Source organism: Pantherophis guttatus, chromosome 6, assembly GCF_059756535.1.
Source record: "Pantherophis guttatus breed Tessera chromosome 6, ASM5975653v1, whole genome shotgun sequence".
Lineage (NCBI taxonomy): Eukaryota > Metazoa > Chordata > Lepidosauria > Squamata > Colubridae > Pantherophis > Pantherophis guttatus.
This window is the reverse complement of record NC_142068.1, coordinates 5,622,007-5,646,741: the sequence shown is the minus strand read 5'-3', so window position 1 is coordinate 5,646,741 and position 24,735 is coordinate 5,622,007. Positions and strand designations below refer to the sequence as shown.

The window sequence follows — 24,735 nt, the reverse complement described above, 5'->3', positions numbered from 1 at the left end:
GACTGTGTGTGTGCTGCGTTCTTTGGGGTCCGTAGCTGGGGCAGAACACGAACTGCTGACAATGGGCAATCGGCAGAATTAGCCTGCAATACTGCATTCTAACCACTGCGCCACCGTGACTCTATATAGCTTGTTAGTCCAGTTCACAAGTGCTGCTTCTCCTGTTCCCATTTTTACAAGGTGTTTCCATTTCTGTCTGCAGTGCTATTTTCAATTTTGTTTTATGGACAGTACAGGTGGTCCTCGGCTTATAACTGATATTGAGCCCAAACTTTCTGTTGGTAAGCGGGACAGTTGTTAAGTGAATTTTGCCCTGCTTTACGACCTTTCTGGCCTCCGTTGTTAAGTGAGTCACGAAAGCTGTTTACGTTAATAACGCGACTGTGAAGTGAATGTGGCTTCTCCGTTGACTTTGCTTGTCAGACGGTCACGAAAGGTGAACACATGACTCCTGGGATACGACAACCGTCATAAATACGAGTCCGGTACCAAGTGCCTTGAGTTTTGATCATGTGACCACGGGGTTGTTGCTGCAGTGGTCGTGAGCGTAGAAAACGTTTTTCAGTGCCGTTATAACTTCGGTCACTGAATGAACTAGTGTAAATCGAGGGCTACCCGTGGCAAATTGGAGGGATGGCTGGGGAATTCTGGGAGTTGAAGTCCGCCAGGCTTAAAGTGGCCAAGGTTGGAGACCCCTGCTGTACAATATCTTCAGCAGGCACATTTTTCTTAATATTGTTTCAGAAGATGAGTAGCCTTTGGCATAAAGTGCCTGCATGCGACCTTCAAATCATCTGGTACAGAGGATGAGAAACTTTGTCTGTTGCTGTCTCTCTGGGTCAAATGGCAGAACAACCTTGAAAAAGATTTTTTTTTAAAAAAGACATCCTCTGCCTGTTAACAGAGCCTGATATTTTGCACTTGGAGATTGGAGATCCTTTTAATATGATTAACTGGAAGAGACAATGCGATGGTTGCGACGAAAGGAATTGCAATACAGGATTCTGGGTTGCAGATTGTATTGTTGACCTTTGACCTCTAGGCCTGGGGAATTTTAAAAAAATTTCCAGAAGTTATTATTAAGCTTTTTTGGTGCGCCTGTTTCCAAGAAACTGTAAGGATGTCAGATTTTCCTTCTGGCACTCTGAACAATAAAGAATGAATGGAAAATAGAAATGTTTCAGAGTTCTGACTAGTATAATATTTATTAGAAGGAAGTTTACTTTTACAACACAAGCATTTCAGTATGCGGTCTACTTACAAATCATATATATATATATATATATAATTTGAGGCAACACAGGTCTGGCCTTTTTCTTTTTTCTTTTTTCATGCTGTTTTGGTTCCCTTGTCTTTTGGCAAGACCGTTTTTAAAGGTAGTCCTTGACTTATGACCACAATGGAGCCCAAAATTTCCATTGTTAAAACATTGCTAAGTGATTTTAAGAGCCGAGGTGGCACAGTGGTTAGAGTGCAGTAGTGCAGCTACTTCAGCTGACTGCTAGTTCAGCAGATCAGCAGATCAAAACTCATCGGCTCAAGGTTGACTCAGCCTTCCATCCTTCCGAGGTGGGTAGAATGAGGACCCAAATTGTTGGGGGGTAATATGCTATTTAGTATACTGTCTTTGGTGTAAGCCGCCCAGAGTCCTTGGAGAGTGGGCGGCATAGAAATATGGATAATAAAATAAATAAATAAATAAATTTTTGCTATCATTGGGTTATAATAGGATTATAACCCAATGATAGGTTACCGTATTTTTCAGACTATAAGATGCACCAAGATTTTGAAGAGATAAGTAAGAAAAAAAAAGTTTTTGCTCTCCCCGGCCCCCAGGAGCACTCTGTGGGCCCGTTTTTATCAAAAACGGTCCTATTTTTCACAAAAATGGGATGGGCAGGGTGGGGCTTCGGGAGGCCAAAAAAGGCTGTATTCGGTGTATAAGGTGCACCAACTTTCCCACCCTCTTTTAGGGGGGGGGAAAAGTGCGTCTTATACTCTGAAAAATAAGTTAATTCAAAGTTCTGCTTCAATTTTGGGAAGTTCCCATTGACTTAATTGGTGGAGACACTTCTTTAATTTAATCTGTTGCAGAGATTTATGAACAACAGTAATTTTTTTTCCCTTCCTATTTCAATCCATGTTTGTCAGTCGAGGTCACTTGTCAAGATTAAGTACCGGGTTTTCCCGAAAATAAGACCCTGTCTTATATTTTTTTGAACCCCGAAATTAGTGCTTGGCCTTATTTTCAGGGAGGTCTTATTATTTTGTGGCGAGTGGAACAAGATGGGGCTCCTCTTGCCATCTTATCTGATTTCCAGCTCTGTCTCCCTAACCCTAACCAGAGGAAATGGCGGGGATCGGCTGCGCCTGCGTTTAAATATTTGGGGGGGGGCTTATTTTCAGGGGGGGGGCTTATTTTAGCACATGTGCTCAAAAGCCTGATTGGGCTTATTATCAGGGGATGTCTTATTTTCGGGGAAACAACCAAACCAACAAACCAAAAAGAACTGAAGGTTTCCTGAATGCAAGGCTCTGAAATAAATATCTTGGTAGGTGGTAATCCTTAGTTGGCCTTAATTGATCTCCTAAAACTAAACAAAGCTAGCTAGCCCTGAAATAGGAAATCTCCCGGGATATATCAGTGCTGTAGGCTAGAGTGGGAAGTCAGAAAACTCTGATGAGCTCAGTGGAAAACTTCCTTCTTGCTTCCAAGAAATCAGGAATATCCTTCAACTTTTCTGTGACATCTCTCTTCCTTCCTTCCCCTCTATTTTTTTTTTTTTTTTGACATCCTCTTTGAGGAATATATTTTTCCAAGGAATTAGAAAAGTGCAAGAAATTATCACCTCATCGTTCAGCCGTCATGAACGCTAGTGCTGTTTAGCATAACTTATAAATAACCATAGAAACCTGGAAAAGGAGCCTGGTAGCATTTTTTCCAGCTAGCAGGTTTTATTAAAATGCATCAGCTTTTGTGCAGCTCAAAGAAACTCATGGCTGATAATAAAACACACCAATAAAAGGAGAATATTTGTAGCTCGCGGTTGAACGGTGGGGTCCTCTCTGAGCTTGGTTGTTTTCTTGCAGAGGTTTCATTACCCAAATTAGGTAACATCATCAGTGCTGGTAGTAAGGAGTGGGGTTTGTTAATAAAATGGGGAAGCTAGTCAGAAAAGATGCTACCAGACTCCTTATTTTTTTGCTACTCCAAGCATACTGTATAATTAAGATTTATAGAAAAGGTCTTTCCGCTTATCCAGAAAATGATTCAAATACAAAAAGGGCCCTGTTGTTTTTAAGAAACAAAGCTAACTCTGTTTTTTTTCTTTGCATTATCAATCCGGAGTAGATATATTCTCTCCAAATTACTCAGAGCAGATCGATCTCATGCAAACTAGGAATACCTTTAAGATATACTTGTGGGGTGGAGTAAGTGGCATTAATATGCAAATTTAACTTAACAACTGTCTAATCCAGGGTTTGAATCAGAGGTCATTACAGGTAGTCCTTGATTTACAACTACAATTGGGACTGGAATCTCAATCACTGAGTGAAGCAGTCCTTAAGCGAGAGGCCCATGTGACTGCTTCAGTCAATGACTGCAATCCCAGAACTGCTGATTGTGGTTATTAAGAGATCGTCCAGATCGTTTAGTGGATGGATCGAAAAAGCTGCCTGCCAAAGGATTTCAGTTCCCCATGGAGCTGAAGTCATCTGGACAGGCAGCTCTTTGAGAATGAAATGGCTGCCTGCTCAAAGGTTTCAGCTCTGTGTGGAAATGAAATCCTCCTGGGATGTAGCCTTTTTGTTCTGAAATGTTCCGGTAGCCCGCTGAAAGATTTCTACTCCACTTTGTTCATGGAGGAGAAAGCCTTTGGGAGCCTGCAGGAATGGAGCTGAAACCTTTGGGATTTCAGCTCTCTTCTGGCAGCTTGCCAAAGAGTATCCCCTCTCCTTTTTATTTCCTGATTTCCCTTCGGAGGGGAAATCCTTCAGGGGCTGCAGAAACGGAACTGAAATCCTGAACAATCCTTCAGTCTGCGAAGGATTCCGCTCTTCTCCATTTCCTCCTCTTGCAACTTTTCCTGCTGGCTTCCCCATTGATTTTCTGGGGAAGCCGGCAGAGAAGTTTGCAAATGGTAATCCCGCGATTGTGATGTGCTTGGCAAACCAGTCGTAAATGCGAAATAGAGAGAAAGTACCTGCAGCCAACACTTTGTATTCTGAAAGCAAGTGAGGAGTCCCATCCTATCATATTTTTGCCACAGGTTGATTGGAGGTACCTCTAAAGGAACTTGCAGGTAATTTTGAATTTAGCTGTTTGTTTCCCAGGGTCCTTTGAGATGGAGCTAGCCTGGAAATGTTGCTAATCAATCAGTTTGGAAGTACTAGTGTTTGGATCTGAATTCTTTGTGCTTTTTAGGATTCTGTTGTGGCCCGCCAGCTGCCAGCGAAGCTGGTGGCAGACTCGGATGATGAGGAGGTTGGGGAGGAACTTGGGCCAGTCCTGGAGTCTGGGGAGGGCTCTGATGGATGCTCTGTGTCCGACATTTCCCAGCTGTCTTTGGAGACGGAGATAAGTGGGGAGGAAGAATAGCTGGGGCCTGTTCCAGATGCACGCATGTGTAGAACTGTTAGGAGAGGAGAACAACTGAGGACACTGAATGGCCCCTCCCTGGCTGGGGAATAAATAGAAGGAAAAGGGAGGGGTGGTTGCAGGAGACAACCATTTGGATTTCTTTTGTAGTTCATGCCTCAGAGACTGCTTGCCAGAACTTAATTTACAGACTTGCAGCTCGGCCTGGCGATTATCTCAAGGAACTGATAAGGCTGGTTACTGCTGTTAACACTTTGAAGGATTATTGCCTGGACTTTTTGGTGTGTGAATGTCATTAATTCACAGGAGCTACCGTATTTTTCGGAGTATAAGATGCATCTTTTTCCCCTCTAAAAGGGGGTGAAAATTTAGGTGCGTCTTATACACCGAATGTAGCCCTGCCCACCCACTGGCCCCCACCCTTTGGCCTCTGCCTCGCAGCAGTTACCTCCTTGCAAGCAAACAGCAAGAAAAAACAGCTCTTTTCAGCTTCAGGACAGCCTAATTAGCACAAGTTGATTGGATCGGCCTCCCGACTCTAAGCTGATTAGCTCTCAGCTGTTTTGCGCAGGGCTCTGCTGCTTACTGCAAGGAGGTAAATTACTGGAGCAGATTTTTTTTTTCCTTGTGCTAATCAAGCTATGCAGAAAACGAAACTGAAAGTAAAGCAGGCTGTTTGCTGTAAGGAGGCAAAATTGCTCAGAGGCAGAGGGAGATTTCTTTTTCTTCTTTTCCTCACCAAAAAAGGTAGGTGAGCCTTATACTCCGGTGCGTCTTATACTCTGAAAAATACGGTAAATAAAGAGGGTTTTTTTTGGCGGGGGGACAAGGAGTCTGTTTATTGTTTCTGCTAAGGCTGAGTCAGAACAGTTTCAAATAAAATCTTGGGGACATAGCCAGCTTTTTCAGTAATAATACCTGAGGTTTAACTCTGCACTTTCTCTCTCTCAAGCAGGTGGATTGCCAAGATGCCTTGGAAACAGCCGCCCGGGTGGAAGGTCTTCCTTTGGAGAGCTCCGCAGATTCTCACCTACGAGTGCTGGATGAAGAACATCCCAAAGGGAAATATCACTATGGCCTCAATCTGATGAAACCCATCCGGACTACTTCCAAGTATGGCTTTCTTTAAGTGAGCTGTAAGAGGCAGCTGGTTTTTAACCAAGAATGCCTAGCTGAATGGAGGTCTGTGGGAAAAACAACAGAAATTTTATTTCAAAATACAGGCAGTCCTCAATTTACAACAATTGATTTTAGCGACCATTCAAACTTAAAACGGCACTGAAACAATTGTCTCGCTTAGCAAAAGAAACGCCGGGCAAAAAAAAAATGTGTTCGTAAGTCAAGGACTTGGCTTGTCGGAAGGTCGCGAAAGGTGATCACATGACCCCAGGACATTGCAACCATCATAAATGTGAGCCAATTGTCAAGCAATCCAAATGTAAATCCCGTGACCATGGGGATGTTACCACAATCTTAAGTGTGGAAAATGGTCATAAGTCACTTTTTTTCAATGCTGTTGTAACTTCGAATTGTCACTCAGTGAACTGTTGTAAGTGGAGGACTGCCTGCCTACCAGTGTTTCTCAACCTTGATGGGGGGAATTCTGGGAGTTGAAGGCCACACATCTTAAAAGTCGCCACGGTTGAGAAACGTTGATATAGTTTTATCTCGGACATCTGCTATAACAAAATGCATATTTCTGCCTTTAATGTTTTCTCTTTCTTCCTATTCTTTTAGGCACCGGCACCCAATTGACAATGCTGGTTTATTTTCCTATATGACATTTTCTTGGCTTTCTCCTTTGGCAAGACTAGCCTACAAGAAAGGAGAACTGCTGATTCAAGACGTGTGGCCTTTGTCGACTCACGAGTCTTCGGAGGTGAACTGTAGAAGGTAATGGAATGCTTGCAATGCTACCAATTAACCTCTTCCCCCAAGGACCACTTTATACCAGCTCAGAGACTTGTATACGGGAACTCCCGTAATTAAATTCCATTTTCCCCTTCATAAATCTGGGCAGTTGGCATGCAGGTTTCCTTTTTTCCAGGGTGTCAAGATCTTTTTTTACTTGTCTGCACACCTGCATTCAAAAGGTGTATCAGAGTTTCTTGCAAAAATCAAATCCAGGAGCACACACAGATAACTGATTCAGCTGGATTCCTTAACTTCTTTATATACATAATAACAGATGAAGTATTTACAATACCAATAGTTGATTCTTCAATGTGGCAAAAGTTACAGGCAGAACACAAGGCAGGAGAGAACAGTTAGTTTCATTTCAGCAGAGCAGACAGCATGCACAGACTGCTTAGTTTCAGTTTCAGTTTCAATTCTCTGCACAGACTCAGAGCTGAGCCACGCCCAGACTCCAAACTGTTTTAGCTCCCATTGGCTGATCTGTTGCCATGCTTATTCATTTTTAAAAAAAATTTGGTTCATATGCCGCCCTTCTCCGGAGACTCAGGGCGGCTTACAATGCGTTAAGCAATAGCCTTCATACTTTTGTATATTTATACAAAGTCAGCTTATTGCCCCCACAATCTGGGTCCTCAATTTACCTACCTTAGAAAGGATGGAAGGCTGAGTCAACCTTGAGCCTGGTGAGATTCGAACTTACAGTAATTGCAGACAGCTGGTGTTAATCACAATGCTCAGTCTGCTGAGCCACCAGGCCCTGGCTGATCTTGTTACCATGTCTTCCCAGTCATGAATATTCTGACAAGGTGCATCTTCTCCCTGATCTCCCTGAGTCCATCCTACGTCTCCTGTTGCTTTCTTAATCCATGTTGCCATTTTCTTAGGTTTAACATCCGCGACATATACGTTCCTTAGTAAGGATTTGATCAACTCTAACTGTATCTGCCTCTTCCTTCCACTCCAGGCACTCCTTTCAAAAATACTGGTAGTCCTCTACTTACAATAGTTTGTTTAGTGACTTTTTGAAGTTATAACGGCACTGAAAAAAGTGACTTATGGCTGTTTTTCACACTTATGACTGTTTTTCACACTTATGATGGTCACAGCATTCCCATGATCACGTGATCCAAATTCAGATACTTGGCAACTGGCTCATATTTACGATAGTTGCAGTCGTCCGGGGTCATGTGATCTCCTTTTGCGACCTTGTGACAAGCAAAGTCAATGGGGAAGCCAGATTCACTTAAGAACCCTGTTACTAACTTAACAGCTGCAGTGATTCACTTAACGACGGTGGTGAAAAAGATCTAAAATAGAGCAAAGCTCACTTAACAAATGTCTCACTTAGCAACAGAATTTTTGGACTTGATTGTGGTCGTAAGTCAAGGACTACCGGTACCATTTTCTGCTGCCGCTTTTTAAAGTATTTCTCCTCTAGTCTCCTCCTCTCCTTAATTTTCCCTCGGCAACACAATTTTGATTTCTCCTCCTCAGTCCCTCTTTTTTTGCAACCCTAGGAAGGTCTGTCTCAGTCTAGCATAAAATGGCCAAGTTCCGTTACACCTTCAATCTTGCCTTTTTCTTTGTAAATAAAGGTAAAGGTTCCCCTCGCACAGACGTGCTAGTTGTTCCCGACTCTAGGAGGGAGTGCTCATCTCGGGTTCAAAGCTGAAGAGCCAGCGCTGTCTAAAGACGCCTCCGTGGTCATGTGGCCGGCATGACTCAATGCCAAAGGCGCACGGAACATTCTTACCTTCCCACCAAAGGTGGTCCCTGTTTTTCTACTTGCATTTTTTACCTGCTTTCGAACTGCTAGGTTGGCAGAAGCTGGGACAAGTCACGGGAGCTCACCCCGTTACGCGGCACTAGGGATTCGAACTATTGAACTGCCGACCTTTCAATTGACAAGCTCAGCATCTTAGCCACTGAGCCACTGCATCCCTATTTCTTTGTAAATAGTCATTCCTAAATTAACCAACATCCTGTCGCTAATGCTCCTTTCATGCTGTCTAGCCAAAAAAAATCACCCCTTCCCAGAAAATGTTTTTTTTAAAATAACTGATTTAAACCCTTACTGCTTTATAACAATGAATATGTATATTTACACCTAGAACTGGTTCTTCTCTTACAATGAGGCTTGTGTTTCTCTGTTGCAATCTACCTCCCTTCCCTTCTTCGCTCTCCCTTCTCCATACACCCTTACAGGTAGTCCTCGATTTACAACCATTCAAATAATGACCGAAGTCACAATGGCATTGAAAAAAGCGACAAGACCGTTTTTTCACACTTATGACCGTTGCAGCATCCCCATGGTCACGTGATCAAAATTCAGATGTTTGGCAACTGATTCATATTTATGACGGTTGCAGTGTCCTGGGGCCATGAGATCCCCTTTTGCAACCGTCTGACAAGCAAAGTCCATGGGGAAGCCAGATTCACTTAACAACCGTGTTACTAACTTAACGATTGCAATGATTCCCTTAACAACTGTGGCGAGGAAGATTGTCAAACGGGGCAAAATTCGCTTAACCCCTGTCTTGCTTAGCAACAGACATTTGGGGCTCAGTTGTGGTTATAAGTCGAGGACTACCTATATATCTTCCTTGTCAGGGAAATTGCGCAGCAGGTGCCCAAATGGAAGTCAGGGACGCTGACACGAACTTGCAGTTGTATATAAATAAATATATTTTACATCAAACAAATATTCGGGCAAACAGGACAATGGGTTTGCTGCTGCTGCTGCAAGAAAAGGCCATAAAATGAGGTCAGTCACATGAGTGACCTGCTTTACAACCTTCGAGGCCATAACTGCCAGGCTCAATGATGGTTGTAAGGATTACCTGTTGTTGTGTAATTGAAAGTAAAGTTGGAAATTAACATGCTACAATAGTCTCTTAAAGAACTAGTCTTCCTAGATTAAACTCTGCAATTCTTGGTTTGTTTACTCCTTTGGCACGTTCGCATCCCTAATCCGATTAATAGTTAAGCTTTAAAGACAGGTTTGGAATTTCAAGCCTTAGGGTTGAAATAGAGATGGCAGCACCATTTGCACCTGTTCCAAACCAGCTCTTGTTTGATTTTTTTTCTTCCCCCCATTTTTCCTGCATTTAAAGCTTATTTTCCAGTCATCCCATGATCTCTCTTGAGCAGAAAGGCACGGGATGCACTCTCAATCCCCTGCCTTAACATCAAGAAATTAGAATACTGCTAGGTAGTAAAAATAAGGTTGAAGCAGGGGTGAAATGCTCCTGGTTTGGACAGGATCGCCCGATCTGGTAGCGATGGTGGTGGGTGGGTGGGAGAACCGGTAACAAACATGCCTGCCCCCCCCCATGCCCAGCTGAGTCGCGCAATCATCAGAGGCTTTTTTTTTAATTTTTAAAAGCATTTTTTCTACAACCTCTTTGGCTGAAAAAATGCTTTTAAAAGTAAAAAAAAAAGCCTCTGATGATCGCGAGGCTCAGCTGGGATCATCAGAGTCTTTTAAAAGCATTTTTTCTACAACCTCTTTGGCTGAAAAAATGCTTTTAAAAGTAATTAAAAAAGCCTCTGATGATCGTGAGGCTCAGCTGGGATCGTCAGAGGCTTTTAAAAGCATTTTTTCTACAACCTCTTCGGCTAAAAAAATTCTTTTAAAAGAAAAAAAAAGCCTGTGATGATCGCGAGGCTCAGCTGGGATCGTCAGAGGCTTTTAAAAGCATTTTTTCTACAACCTCTTCAGTAGAAGAGATTGTAGAAAAAATGCTTTTAAAAGGCTCTGACGATCCCAGCTGAGTTGCCTGATCGTTAGAGGCTTTTAAAAGCATTTTTAAAACAACCTCTTCAAGAGGTTGTAAAAAAAATGGTTTTAAAAGTAAAAAAAAAAAAAAAAAGTTGGCTACGCCCACCCAGTCACATTACCCCCCTCCCACCAAGCCATGGCCAAAGAACCGGTAGTAACAAATTTTACATTTCACCCCTGGGTTGAAGGAATGAGGTTCTGCTAAAGACCACAGGATAACATCCAGCATAGATCATTTTTATTTTCATAACTAAAGCAAGGGGGGCAAACAGAAGGAATTAGGCTATTTTTTTTTTTTTACTGTGTCCCAATCCCACTGCTCCAGCTATTAAATTTAACCATTTGTGATATGTTAAGATATTTGTCAAGGGGTTTCTTGCACAACAGTGGACATATACAGGTAGTCTATGACTAGACTTGGTCCAGGTTAATTGTCAGGGAAATTATGCAGCAGGTGTCCAAATGATGTCAGAGATGCTGACACGAACTTGTGGTTTTATATCAATAAATATATTCAGCATCTCTATTTGCAGCAGACAAGATAGTCAGGCAAATAGGAGCATCATGAGGTAAATTGCAAACAGCATACAGAGCACACACAAGAAAAAAGGCGGGAAAAAAGAGAAACTCCCCTCCACACCCACAGCAACCAATCACAGCGCAGATTGCCTCACGCGGGAGCCAATAGTATTAAGTACTATTAATAATAGTACATATATTAATATTATTAAAACACCTTATTCTTAGAAAAAGGTAATCCTCTTTTTAAAAAAATAATATTTGATTTTTTAAAAATACTGTGGTTTTTTTTGGACTATAAGACACACCGGTGTATAAAACGCACCAACATTTCCACCCTCTTTTAGTGGGGGGAAAAGTGCGTCTTATACTCAGAAAATTACAGCAAGGAAAATGCATATTTCCTGGCCTCTAGGTAGGTAGGTAGATTGCTTGGATGTACTGTATGTGCCACCAAGGAGCCTTGGTGGCGCAGCGGATTAAAGTGCTGTTAAAGTAGCACTTAGCTGCCAGCTGCCTGCAATTACTGCGAGTTCGAATCTCACCAGGCTCAAGGTTGACTCAGCCTTCCATCCTTCCGAGGTAGATAAAATGAGGACCCGGATTGTGGGGGCAATGAGATATTAGATTTTTAATTGTTTAATGGGTTTTAGTCGTAAGGTTCTTAATTTTTGGCCAAAGGGTATAATTCTTTTAAATTTTTAAATTTTGTATTGGATGTTTTTTACTTGGCTGTGCACCGCCCTGAGTCCACCAGGAGAAAGGCGGTATACAAATTTGAATAAAAATAAATAAATAAATAAAAGAATAAGCTGACTTTGTATAAAAAAGAACACCACTTGGGGGGTGGGGGCGAAAGCCCTACTAAGCAGGTATATACAAAAGTATGACGGCTATTGCTTAATGCATTGTAAGCCGCCCTGAGTCTCCGGAGAAGGGCGGCATATAAATCGAACCAATAAAACAAATAAAATACGTGGTTTTATGTTCTTCCAGATTGGAAAGACTTTGGCACCAAGAGGTACATGAGTGTGGGCCAGACGATGCCTCCCTTTGTAAAGTCATCTGGAACTTCTGTCGCACTAGGCTCATCATTTCCATTGCGTGTTTAATGATCACACAACTTGCCGGCTTCAGTGGACCAGTAAGTACAATCCATCCTTTATCTTGCATCCAGACTGGCCTCTATCCTGCAGCCAGTGCTAATGTGTTCAGGTTACATCGCAGAGAATTTCCTAGATGTTGTGATTAGTTAGAACCATGCCTTGCAGCTTGCAGAGAAGAAATAGGTCTTCCAGCTGCAGGAATCCTAAGACTTTCAAGCCCTCCTTTCCTTCCTTCCTTCCTTCCTTCCTTCCTTCCTTCCTTCCTTCCTTCCTTCCTTCCTTCCTTCCTCCCTCCCTCCCTCCCTCCCTCCCTCCCTCCCTCCCTCCCATTCTACTTCTCTTTCCCTCCCTCCCTTCTGCCCCTTTCTCTCTTTTTATTGCTTTTTGTGCGGCCTAAAGTTTTATTGCTTGTTTTCAATGGCTATAGTTGGAGAGGGGAGGGCAAAGAACTTTCCTGGGCTACATCTACAGTTATCTATGAATAAAGTCATGTTATTTGTTTGGCTCTCTCTTTCGAAGAAGTGGAACTGAATGGTGGTGACACGTTACGTTTTAAGGTCCTTAGGAACCAGGGTTCGTAGGAGTTTATAGAGCTAGCGTTGTTCAACGTGTGAAAACACAGTTGGGCAGGTACCAGTGGCATGATTAGATCTGCTTCTAGCAATGTTGGTTGATGAGGAAGAGCGTGTAACCTAGGTCTTCATATTCACAGCATTTTCTTTTCGCCTGTTTGTTGCACCTGCTGTGCCAAATTTACTCTTTGACATCTTGACTAAATCTATTCTCTACAAATTTCCCTTGAGGAGTAGGAGCAGTGTTATTGCTTTGTAGTACACATTTCAGTTTGCTGATAAACGGGAAGGTTCAGTGCTGTGGGTAAGTACAGCTGAGGTTAATGTTGAAACAGTTTTGTCTTCTGTCTCTTAAAAAAAAAAAACACCCAATCCTATCCCATCCTTAAATCTGAAACGTTTGCTTGCATTTCTTATTTAAGAAGGAAGTAAATTGTGTTTCTCAGTCTTTGTTACTGTTGTTGTAATGGGAATGAAAGCTCTCACGAGCCGTTTCACTGGATATGCTATTAATAAGAATGAGGTTTTAACAGAACCAGTTCCCCCAAGAAGAGCTTCTGTCATTGTTTCACTACAGAGCCCCGTGGATGCTCCCTTAACGCCTAGCAGAGAGAGTGAGCAGGCAACTGAATTGTCATCTTTGTTTTGCACAGTTTCAACCCATCTGAAACACAGGACAAGAAGGAAGAAGTAGCAGGCAGTCTGTCCTGAATTGGGATACGTGCAGTTATTTGTATGCATCCTCCACTGGATGCATGTGGAATGGATCAAAGAAGAAATTTGACTTACCTCTGCATTCATAAATAAAAATTAATTTTTTAGGGTGGTTTTTTTTCCCCCCAAACCACCATTCACACCTGAAGGTCCAAAAACCTGTAGTTCTAGTGAGGTTCTTGAAATCCTTGGTGTTAATAATGCCTAAAGCCCAAAGTGTTCATAAGCTCCTTGTGTAGCCATACTTGCAAAACATTCTGTCCCCTTTTTTAAGTAAAGTAGCTTCAGGAACTTCTTGTCTGCTATCTGGTTTGCCCTACAACCTACCGAGGCAACTTAGATTTTTTTTTTTTTAAACAGCCCTCAGAATCAGCATGAGGTTCATAAAAAAAAAAGAAAAAGAAAAAAGGAGACACCCCCATAGATTTGCTGAACAGGTCAAGCAGGGCAACCTTTTTCAAACCTTGCCTTGGCTTCCATGGGACACTGAATTTATCGTTGAAAAGCATTGAGTGAAGGATGCTCCAAGGTCTCTTTTGCAGGGGGCATTGTGGAATGGGAGAAGTGGGCTGGGGGTGGGGGGGACTGGTGGGGAGAGCCATTTAAGGCAAGCCTCCCACTCTTCCCAAGTTCATTCCAGCCGCAGCTTGTTTTCGGCTCTAAAAGGCTGGATGTGAATCGGGGAGAGTTTTCTCTGTAGTGGAGCCAATGACAGAAGCTGTTCTTTAGAATTTCCAGGATGGCTGTATTCTGCGATCAGAATGAGACAGTCAAGCTGGGCAGAATCCAAAACGCCAAGATGGAAGGTAAGGTGATGTTTATTTGTGGGAATGTTTACGACAGCCAGGCTAACTTAGGGCAGCTACTACCATTAATACGTAGTTTTCATGAATAATTTCAGGAATAGTTTTCAGGGAGAATTTCCTACGCTTCTGCTAACTTGGGGATACTGTATGTTTTTAAATGGAAACAATATGCCGGTTGTTCTCTTCATGATTTTAACCAGAACAATGTTTTTAAGATTGCATATATTGTTTCTTTTTCCCTTTTAATCTTTCTGCCACTACTTTTTTTTTTTTTTCATCTATAACAAAACAAAACAAAAAAACCCCTAAGCCACCTTGTTGTCCTTCCCTGGAAATCTCTTACTTTCTAGTTATTATGGTAGAAGAGAGTGTGCAAATATTATCCCTATTTCTTCCTGTATCAAGTGGGTTTGGGAGAAAACATTGGCAGCCCTTGTCAGCATGTGGGGTCATAGGTTATGAAAGTAGAGCACCAGAAGGTTATTCACGCTGCCAGTGACTTGATTTCAGTTGATGGATTGGATCCCGAAGCCGACTATCTTGTTGCTAAATAGCATCGACCATACAAAATAGCCAGTTGTGTCTCGCATGGAGAGAAAGTAAAGTCAAGCAACGGAGGAACAAGCTGGCATAGTGTGACCGTGGAATCTGAGCCTCCTGTACTGTGATCAGAGATTTGCTTGAGGTCCTTTTTATTTTATTTTTTTGCTTGTTTTGTCCTTTTTTGGACCTCTTTTGGCACATGATGGACGTCCGGCTGTTGACATGTGCACATGAAAACTCGGGGGAGGAATCCTACCGAGAAAGTTCTCAGTTGGAAATTCAGAATTGGCCACTTTGGGACTTGTTTGTGGTCCTTGCCTTCACTTTTTAACTTGATCCTGAGCTTCTGCTCCTTGCTTGAGAAGCCTGGGCTCGCACCCATTATTGTCCAGAACATTGATTTGCAAAGCCAGTTGTAGCCGTGGGGACTTCCTACAGACTCCGGAAATCCACCCCAAGCGTCTCCATCCTTTCGTATTTTTGTGGTGGGCGACGGTCCTTCTTGCCTTTGATTAAAGAACCTTAAGCTCCGGAATGTGTAGATGTCTTTATTGTTGGAAATGCCCAGCTGAAAAATCTTCCACCTAGCAAAGCCGTGTTAAACCAAAAGGAGGAAACACATCTGGCCTTGGAGATCATCAACTCCTCCAATGTTTCCCTGTTCCCTGGACTTTGTGAACAAACACTGGTCCTGCTTTTTCTTGTAATATTTAGTTTTTTTGTGTCTTTGCAAAATGTGAGCTCAATTTTGTGTTGGAAGCTCGAATTGGATTCAGGCCTTGTGTAATCTTTTGTTGTGCATGCCGATTGTACGTTCTTCCACCGTACCTTTCTTTTCTTTTGTACAGTGTTTGTGACATGCTACTACTCACTTTTCATAAGATGCTACTGGGTTTTTTTGCAAATAAAAAGTTTTCTGCTTCCCATTTATTAGTACTTAATATTGCTCATGAATCTGAGTCGTAATGGACTGCACTGTCCTTTTGGCCAATGCACATGAATGGAGGGTTTGTGGCTTGGGAGCTGTTTTTCTCTTTTTGCAGGTGGTGGTTTGAAATTGTGATTCCTGAGGTAAAATTGTTTTTGTCTTTAAAAGGAGGGAGGCTGAGGTGGGAGGGGGGAATAAGGGTTGAGGGCTGGTGGGTTTTTTATTTTTTAAAATTGGTATCGCCTAATTTGATTTTTCTTTTTCTGCTTGTCCTTTTCTTTACTTTTAAACTGCTGATGTTTAATTTTCAGGAATGTTTTGCAAAATGTCCTTCTCACACTCTTCCCCAGTTCAACTGTAGGTACATTTGTTCCTTTTTCTCAAATAAGCACGTTTGAAAGAAAGAATAAAAAGGTGTTATGTTTGTAATATGCTCAGTTTTTTCATAAAGTACACATTATAAAATTGACAGCGATGATGAATTGTTTCAGCTAACTCTAAGGTTTATGTTAAGTTAGACAATGTGTGAAGGAGCAGCAATGGGGCAGCGTAAAGAATTGGGAGATTTCAAATTATTGCGCATTGCCTGATAAATTTGATTCCCTTTTGGAGACTCAGCAGGCTGTTAATACCTGCTGTTCCTACTTCTTGGAAATCTTCTGATTAATGATAAAAATTCCAACCTGAAAGTCAAATAGCTCCTTTTTTCTAACTTAACATAAAAAAAATTGAATGGTGCCCCTGACACGCTAGGATGCTCATGCAGTATTGCCTTTCTCCCTGTAGGCGTTTATGGTGAAACATCTTCTTGAATACACTCAGCAAATGGAACCCAACCTACAGTACAGCCTGTTGTTAATTTTGGGCCTCTTAATAACAGAAGTAGTGCGTTCCTGGTCTTTGGCGTTAACGTGGGCTTTAAACTATCGCACTGGGGTCAGGCTGCGTGGAGCTATCCTTACAATGGTTTTCAAGAAAATACTCAGACTGAAAAATATCAAGGAGAAATCTTTGGGCGAGGTAAGTTGAAATGGTGGTGGATGTAGGAGAAGGACAGGCTGAACTGGAAGGCAGGATTAAAGGTGTCATCAGTTTGGAGTTATTGCGTTGCCACCAAAGACTTAAATTCAGACCCCTGTGAATTCCATTGACCCTTATCTAGTGCCAATTTAGTTTTATTTATTTATTTATTTATTTATTTATTTATTTATTTATTTATTTATTTATTTATATATATTTGAATTTATATACCGCCCTTCTCCCCCTAGGGACTCAGGGCGGTGAACAGCCGAAATTAAAATACATACAATATAAAAGTTAAGATAGCTAAAATAAATTAAATCAATCGGCCCCCAATTTAAAATCCCAAAGCTATACAATTAAAAACTAACCCATAAAAAACCTAATTAGGCTAGGTCGGCTCGCTGAAATAAAAACGTCTTCAGAGTCTTACGGAAAGTGCGGAGATCCGGGATCAGTCGTATTCCGGGAGGAAGCTCATTCCAGAGGGTGGGTGCCCCCACAGAGAAGGCTCTCCCCCTGACGGCCGCCAGCCGATATTGCTTGATTGACGGCACCCTGAGGAGGCCCTCTCTGTGAGAGCGTATTGGCCGGTGGGAGGCTATCGGTAGCAGAAGGCGGTCTCGTAAATACCCTGGCCCTAAGCCATGGAGCGCTTTAAAGGTGAGAACCAACACCTTGAAGCGCACCCGGAAGACCACCGGGAGCCAGTGCAGCTCGCGCAGGAGAGGTTTATATGGGAGCACCATGTCGCTCCCGTAATCACCCCGCGGCCGCATTCTGGACCAGTTGGAGCCTCCGGGTGCTCTTCAAGGGGAGCCCATGTAGAGTTTTGGTCATTAGTTGACATGATTCTTCTATTAAAAGTAGTGTGAGATACAAGACCCAGATATTTTAATCCTCACAATTCATAAACAAGTCTGGTTCACAAAATCAAAGGTTGATTGGAGATAAAATGAAGAGAAATAAAAAGCGGTTGCAAGCGCGGCCTCTTAGACCCTTCCCAAATGGGTTGAGTTCAAAGAGCGCAAAAAGCAGTTTTCAAGCTACACATTTTATACTCCTACACAATGCACGCCATGCCTAAGAATCCCTCCCAACTCCCCTTTATTCTCCTAAATCATTCTTCAAGTCGTTTTACACTTTAAAGGGTCATCTTGACATTTCCTGCCCCATAACAACTAATCTTATCATGTTTACATTTACTGATAGTGGTTTTGCCCAAGGCGTAGGTTCCTGTCTCCAAGGGAGCTTTTAGCAAGTCATAACACGTTGTCTCTACTAATTACAATTTGTGGTCAGTTTCCAACAGTAAGGACATCACAGCTTTTTAATACATTAAAACACTTTTATAAAAGAGTAACCTTATTATTCATTTCCTTCAGTAGCAATGATAGAGACTTCTGTGTTTCAAACCCAATGAATGCTCCTGACAGTGGGTCTCGTTTTATCAATGGTTAAATTGATACCCTACCTTTCCATTGCATATTAGCTCTCAAGGGGCCATATACAAATACAACGGCATACAGATAGTCCTTGACCTACAACAGTTCGTTTAATGACCGTTCGAAGTTACAACACTGAAAAAAGTGGCTTATGACCATTTTTCACACTCACAACCATTGCAACATCCTCACGGCCACATGATCAAAATTTGGACGCTTGGCAACTGGCTCCTATTTATGTCGGTTGCAGTGTCCTGGGGTCATGTGATCACCTTTTGCAAACTTCTGACAAGCAAAGTCAAGAGGGAAGCCAGATTCACTTAACAGCTGTGTCTCTAATTTAACAACTGCAGTGATTCATGGCAAGAAAGGTTGTAAAATGGGGCAAAATTCACTTGCCGACTGTCTCGCTTAACAAGAGAAATTTTGGGCTCAGTTGTGGTTGTAAGTTGAGGACTACCTGTACACTGCTTCTCTTTCCTGTATCTGTTCAGTCAAAACAACAGAGATGACAGCCAATCTATGATTGCTTTCTGTCCTATGCCCTTGATCATTTCTGATTTGCACTGTGTATATTTCAGCTCATAAATATGTGCTCCAATGATGGCCAGCGAATGTTCGAAGCTGCAGCTGTGGGTAGCTTGTTGGCTGGAGGTCCTATCATTGCCATTCTTGGCATGGTTTACAACGTTGTAATTCTTGGACCAACAGGCTTCCTAGGTTCAGCTGTTTTCATCCTCTTCTATCCCGCAATGGTGAGTAGAAAACTATCCGCTTAAAAGCCAAATCACTATTGGATTGCAACTCTGTTGAGTATTGAAACAGGGGCTAATATATTGTGAATACTGTATTTTTCGGACTATAAGACGCACCAGTGTATAAGACCCACCAAGATTTCGAAGAAGTAAGTAAGAAAAAATAAAAACATTTTTGCCCTCCCCAGCCCCCAAGAGCACTCTGCAGGCCTCCCAAACCCTCTGCGTGCCCCGTTTTTGCGAAAAATGGGCCAATTTTTTTGCAAAAATGGGATGAGCGAGGTGGAGCTTTGGAAGGCCAAAAATGGCTGTATTCGGTGTATAAGACGCACCAACATTTCCACCCTCTTTTGTGGGGGGACGGGACAGTGCATTTTATACTCCGAAAAATACGGTATATGAAATATTTGAATATTTCAAACTTCCCTAACTAGGATGCTGGCTGAGGAATTCTGGGAGTTGAAGTCCATACAAAAATTATTGTGATTGAGAATGTGGATGAGAAACACCGTTCTAAGCTATTAGCTAATTCATTAGATAGAGGATGCTTTTGAGTTCTTTATTGGCCAAGTGTGATTGGACACACAAAGAATTTGTCTTTGGTGCATATGCTCTCAGTATACATAAAAGGAAAAAAAAAATACGTTCATCTAGCCCAGAATACTTCTCCCTCCCCTTTGGATTTGGTTTTGACATCCTCTCCTCAGAATGATTTTTTTGGTGGGGGAAGGGAAGGGCTCTTTGCTGGAGCTCCTCCCTCCTCTCGGTTGATGTATCCTAAAGATGGAGGTGTCTCCTTAACTCCTTTTCTGTTTATGTGGGGAGGGGGCACACTGCATTTGTCCTCTCTGTTAGGGGTGTTTAGACTCTTAGTGGGATACTCGGAGTGTAATTTGGGGGGGCAAGGATCAGGATTTGGGGAGGCTCCCAGCTGAATGTATTTTTGCTTATTTCCTTTGGTTTCACCTGAGTTTATATTTTTCTAGGAGGGGCTGCGTTGCCTCTTGATCCGAAGTGGGGAGGGAGCTGCTCTAAAGTGTGGAGTGTAAATATATATAAATATGAACATGTGAGGTCTTGCCTCTCCCCTCTTCTATTTATGGGAGTAGGGGGAGGCGTGCCTGGCAGCCTGCCTCCTCTCCTGTCTGTCTGCTCCCCTGAGTTTGAAATAGGAAGCGTTAAGTTTTTAAAAGGTGGTCGAGCTGGTTTGTTTAATAAATAAAACCAAAAAAAAAGTTGTTTGAAAAAAACCAATAAAATAAAAAGATCAAAAAAAAAAAAGAAAAGAAAAGAAAAAAAGAAACAACACTTAGTGATAGTCATAGGTTACTAATAAGCAATCAAATCATACTAGGAAACAAATAGCAATATAAATCGTAAAAATACAAGCAACATGGTTATAGTCATAACTGGGAAGAGATAGGTAATAGGAAGGATGAGAAGAATAATAGTAATACAGTCTTAGTAAATAGTTTGACAGTGTTGTGGGAATTAGTTGTTTAGTGGAGTGTTGGCTGAAGGAGTCTGCACCTTCTGTATGCTGATACTATCTTTCTTTCGATTCCAGATGTTTGCATCCCGCTTTACAGCTTATTTCAGAAGGAAATGTGTGGCTGTAACTGATGAACGGGTCCAGAAAATGAATGAAGTGCTTAACTATATTAAATTCATTAAAATGTATGCTTGGGTGAAAGCCTTCTCACAGACCGTTCAAAGTGAGTTTTTAATTATTTCTTTACTGTCTCATCCACAAGTCTTTCTTTTGCTTCCTCTTTGAACAGTGAAATGGCATATAAAAGTTGCTGCTGCAGATACTGGGTATGCACAAGGGAGATTTGTTTGTGTGAAAGTTGAGTCATGGCAACTGGACTTATTTTCTGGCTGGTTTGAGATGTTTTGCTGGCCATCCAAGTAGCTTCTTCCGTCTCAACAAGTTGGTTAGGGGAATCTTGAGTAGGCAGAGAATTCTTGCAATGCGCCAGTTCCTAAAATTCTTAGGAATGTTTTTTCACCAACTTCATGGTTTCTTTCCCAAAGTGCTTGGCAATATGTCAATGAAGATTCTCAAGTCATCTAGGTAGAATTGTCTAAAAGTTGAGTCATGGCAACTGGACGTACAGGTAGTCCTTGACTTACGACCACAATTGACCCCAAAGTTTTTGTGGCTAAGCATGATCGTTATTGGATTTTGCCCCATTTTATGACCTTTCTTGCCACCGTTAAGTGAATCACTGCAGTTGCTAAGTTAGCAACAGGGCTGTGAATCTGGCTTCCCTTTTGACTTTGCTTGTTACAAAATGTGATCATGTGACCCATGGATTCTGCAACCGTCATAAATATGAGCCAGTTGCCTCCTTTTTTTTAAATCACGTGATTATGGGGATGCTGCAATGGTCATGAAAAAGTGTGAAAATGTGAAAAATGGTCATACGTCATTTTTTTTTCAGTGCCGTTGCAACTGTGAACAGTCACTAAATGAACTGTTGTAAGCGAAGGACTACCAGTATTTTCTTGTTGGTTTGAGAAGTTTTACTTCTTGGACGGGCAGTGAAACATCTCAAACCAACAAGAAAATGAATCCAGTTGCCATGAGTCAACTTTCAGACAATTCTACCTGGATGACAGAATCCTCATCAAGATTTCTTTGGCTTTTCTACTGTTGTTACATTTGCATAACTAATCATAGGATAAAACTGAGCTTGCATTTTTGTAGCCAGGGAGGGCCAATCTTTTAAAATGTATAAATCATGCTCCCTTTTGCATTTTCATTTTAGTCTGCTGTAAGTGTGTGGTTCCTGCAGATGACAAAACCACAGTTAACTTGGTAATTAACTTAATCTTCTGCTAATCACTTTGTCTCCTCTTCCTAGAAATCAGAGAGGAAGAACACAAAATTCTGGAGCGTGCAGGATACTTCCAGAGCATCACTGTGGGAGTGGCACCTATCGTTGTAGTAATAGCTAGTGTGGTAACTTTCTCTGTTCATATGATCCTCGGCTATGATCTCACAGCAGCCCAGGTAATTTAAACCTGAAAGAATGCTGTCACGGTTGCCGATTAGCTATAAATTCTTGGATTTACACAGGGCTTCTTATTGCTGCTGCAGTCAAAAATGCTTCTTTCCACCTGTGTTTCAGGCGTTTACAGTGGTGACAGTGTTCAATTCCATGACTTTTGCTTTGAAAGTCACCCCGTTTTCTGTGAAGTCCTTGTCTGAAGCTTCTGTTGCGGCTGATAGATTTAAAGTAAGTCATCTTTGCCTTGCCGTATTTTACTACTTGGTTGGGTCCTTTTGCATATTCTAAAATACATATTAAATCTCTTGCTACCTTCATCGCTCTATTCTCACCACAAGGAGCATGAGCTAAACACCCTGAAATTTTACTTGGTGAAAGTTTGCCAAAGTGCCCATTTAGCTGTATAATACTAACATCGCTAACGTTAGTCATTAATTGCATTCCGTTGACTGCCAAGTCAAAGAGAGAATAGGATTGCAGGATTTAAATAAATTTAGAGCATGATAATAAGCATGATACACACGCATGCAGAAACTCATAGAATGCAACCTACAGCATGTCTTATGATAGCTTACAGTGTCAAATTCCTTGGCAGTGATTTTCTTTCTTTTTTTAAGTTTTCCATATTTGCTTGTCTACAAGAGAACTCTTGTGAATTGCTGAAGATTTTAGCATGTATAGTTCATTCAGATGGAAAGCTAGTCTGGCTGTTGGGCTTCATTCTTGTCACAGTTACTTTTAAAGTGCATTTCAAAACGTAACCTGGAAAATATTGAGAGCAGCCCAACTGAGATGCGTTCTTTAATTTTCATTTTCTCTCTCTCTCTCGGTTTCTGAATGTTTGCAGTTCCTCTATTACTGTGCTTAAACTAGCTAATGTCCAACTTTTTTTCACCATAGAACTATGTTCTCAGCAGAAGTATCTACCTGAGGTTGCATGAAGGCATTGTATATATGCTTTGAACTGTAAATTGCTTTTAGGTCTGTCATTTGAATACCCAGGAATTCCATCAAGCAAGCAAATCTTTAGGCCAGTGGAATAATTTTATTATTCTTGGCGACAACAGCACTATCATTTTGAAATATGCAGGATGCTAAATCTTAGTTAAAAGAAGGTTTGGAAAGAGGAATCCTTCAGAGAAAAGCAGTAATGTTATCTCTTAAGACATAGGCTTATAGTTTGCTTATCGGTGGATCATTTCAGTGCCAGTCCCATAATTATTCTGGGGTGGTGGGGGGAGGGGATGGAAGTCATTAAAGAAATAAATCTCTTTGGAAATACTTGTTTAACTAACTCAAACTGTATTTTGGTTTTTCTGTGTAAACTGTTGAACAAATACTGCAGAATATTTTTGAAAGACGGATGCAGTGGAAAACGTGACATAGAGGCTCTGGTTTTAATTACGATGCTGTTTGGTCATCAGTGATAACACACAGTCCGAGTCCAAAAGTGCCTGCTTTTTGTACAGCAGAGAATTGAGCTTTTTTTTTTTTTTTTTGAACCTGGGTTGAGCAACGCTCTCACCCGTTTAAGCTGGTGGCGTTTCTGGCGAGCAAAATTTTCTCACCTGCCAAATGAGTCTTGGCGTCTCTCTGTCTGAGGACCACTGCATTCGTGGGTCAACCAGATCCTTCTGAAGGATCTGGCGTTAGTTTTCACTAATGAGCTACCTTTTGCTCTTCAGCTTCCTCGCACTGTATAGCCTGATGTGTTTTGCTGCGTGAGTGTGCCGTAGACTTTGTCCCCCCCTCAGTCTTGACCAGGTGTCTCATCTTTGCACCTCTCTCACAACTCCTATCAGAGTTTGTTTCTAATGGAAGAGGTTCATATGGTAAAGAAAAAACCAGCCAGTCCTCACGCAGCCATACAGATGACAAATGCCACCTTAGCCTGGGAATCCTCCCATGCTAGTGTCCAGAGCTCACCCAAGATGACCCCTAAAATGAAAAAAGGCAAGACGGCCATGAGCACGAAAGACAAGAGGAAGCTGCAGCAACGCGAGGGACGGCAGACCGTGTTCACTGAGCAAAAGGGCCATCTTTTGGTGGACAGCGATGACCCCCCGAGCCCCGAGGAGGAGAACCAGCGCATCCAGCTTGCGAATGTCCGGCTGCAGAAGGTCCTTTACAACATTGACCTGGAAATTGAGAAGGTGAGGAAGTACTTCCCTCCTCTCCCTATCTCTCTCTCTCTCTCTCCCTGTACCTCTTTCTTTCTTTCTTTCTTTCTTTCTTTCTTTCTTTCTTTCTTTCTTTCTTTCTTTCTTTCTTTCTTTCTTTCTTTCCTTCCTTCCTTCCTTCCTTCCTTCCTTCCTTCCTTCCTTCCTTCCTTCCTTCCCTTTCCTTTCTTTCTTTCTTTCTTTCTTTCTTTCCTTCCTTCCTTCCTCCCTCCCTCCCTCCCTCCCTCCCTCCCTCCCTCCCTCCCTCCCTCTCTCTCTCTCTCAGTTAGAAAGTGGCATGGTGCTAATTCCACCCTCCCCCCCAAAATGGCTGCTTTTTCAACAACGAAGTGATTGCAGCCCCGATCCCCAGCTGTCGGCTCACAAGCTGCTTCGAAGCACAGCTCCTGAAGCTATCTGCAGACCGTTGCCGCACAGAGGATCTTGTGGGATGATTCTAGGACTCTCCATAACCCAAGGGAGTCATATAAACTAAAGGAATGCCATTTCCTTCTATTGATATGTTGAAAAAGCAACAGTCTAGAGAAAAACCGTTTCGGTTTTAATTTGAAATTGGTTTTAAATTGGGTTGTTTTAAATTCTGGGCGGAAATTATTTAATTACCTTTTAAACTGTTTTTTAAATTTTTTATGCTCTGTTTTATCTCGGCTGTTCACCGCCCTGAGTCCTGCTGGAGAAGGGTGGTATACAAATCAAATCAAATCAAATCAAATCAAATCAAATCAAATCAAATCAAATCAAATCAAATCAATAATGCAAGAGATCAATTCCAATTTGTTTTGCTAGCTGCTAGATTTATGAACTGTAAGAAATGCTAGAAATTTCCTACCCA

At 41.9% G+C, this 24,735-nt stretch overlaps 1 protein-coding gene across 4 annotated transcripts in view; it reads left to right on the top strand.

Moving 5' to 3' along the window:
- Positions 1–24,735, top strand: part of ABCC5 (ATP binding cassette subfamily C member 5) — a 76,459-nt gene that overhangs the window by 15,396 nt on the left and 36,328 nt on the right. The window contains exons 3-11 of one of the 4 annotated variants that reach the window (XM_060684962.2): positions 5,556–5,713; positions 6,338–6,493; positions 11,814–11,961; positions 16,273–16,506; positions 18,533–18,706; positions 20,274–20,421; positions 21,577–21,725; positions 21,844–21,951; positions 23,526–23,876. In XM_060684962.2, the coding sequence (XP_060540945.2) occupies positions 5,556–5,713; positions 6,338–6,493; positions 11,814–11,961; positions 16,273–16,506; positions 18,533–18,706; positions 20,274–20,421; positions 21,577–21,725; positions 21,844–21,951; positions 23,526–23,876 (1,626 nt within the window). Of the gene's footprint in view, positions 1–5,552; positions 5,714–6,337; positions 6,494–11,813; positions 11,962–15,710; positions 15,848–16,272; positions 16,507–18,532; positions 18,707–20,273; positions 20,422–21,576; positions 21,726–21,843; positions 21,952–23,525; positions 23,877–24,735 lie in introns of those variants that run through there. The other 3 variants (XM_060684961.2, XM_087872055.1, XM_034404488.3) reach the window with 3 other exon arrangements.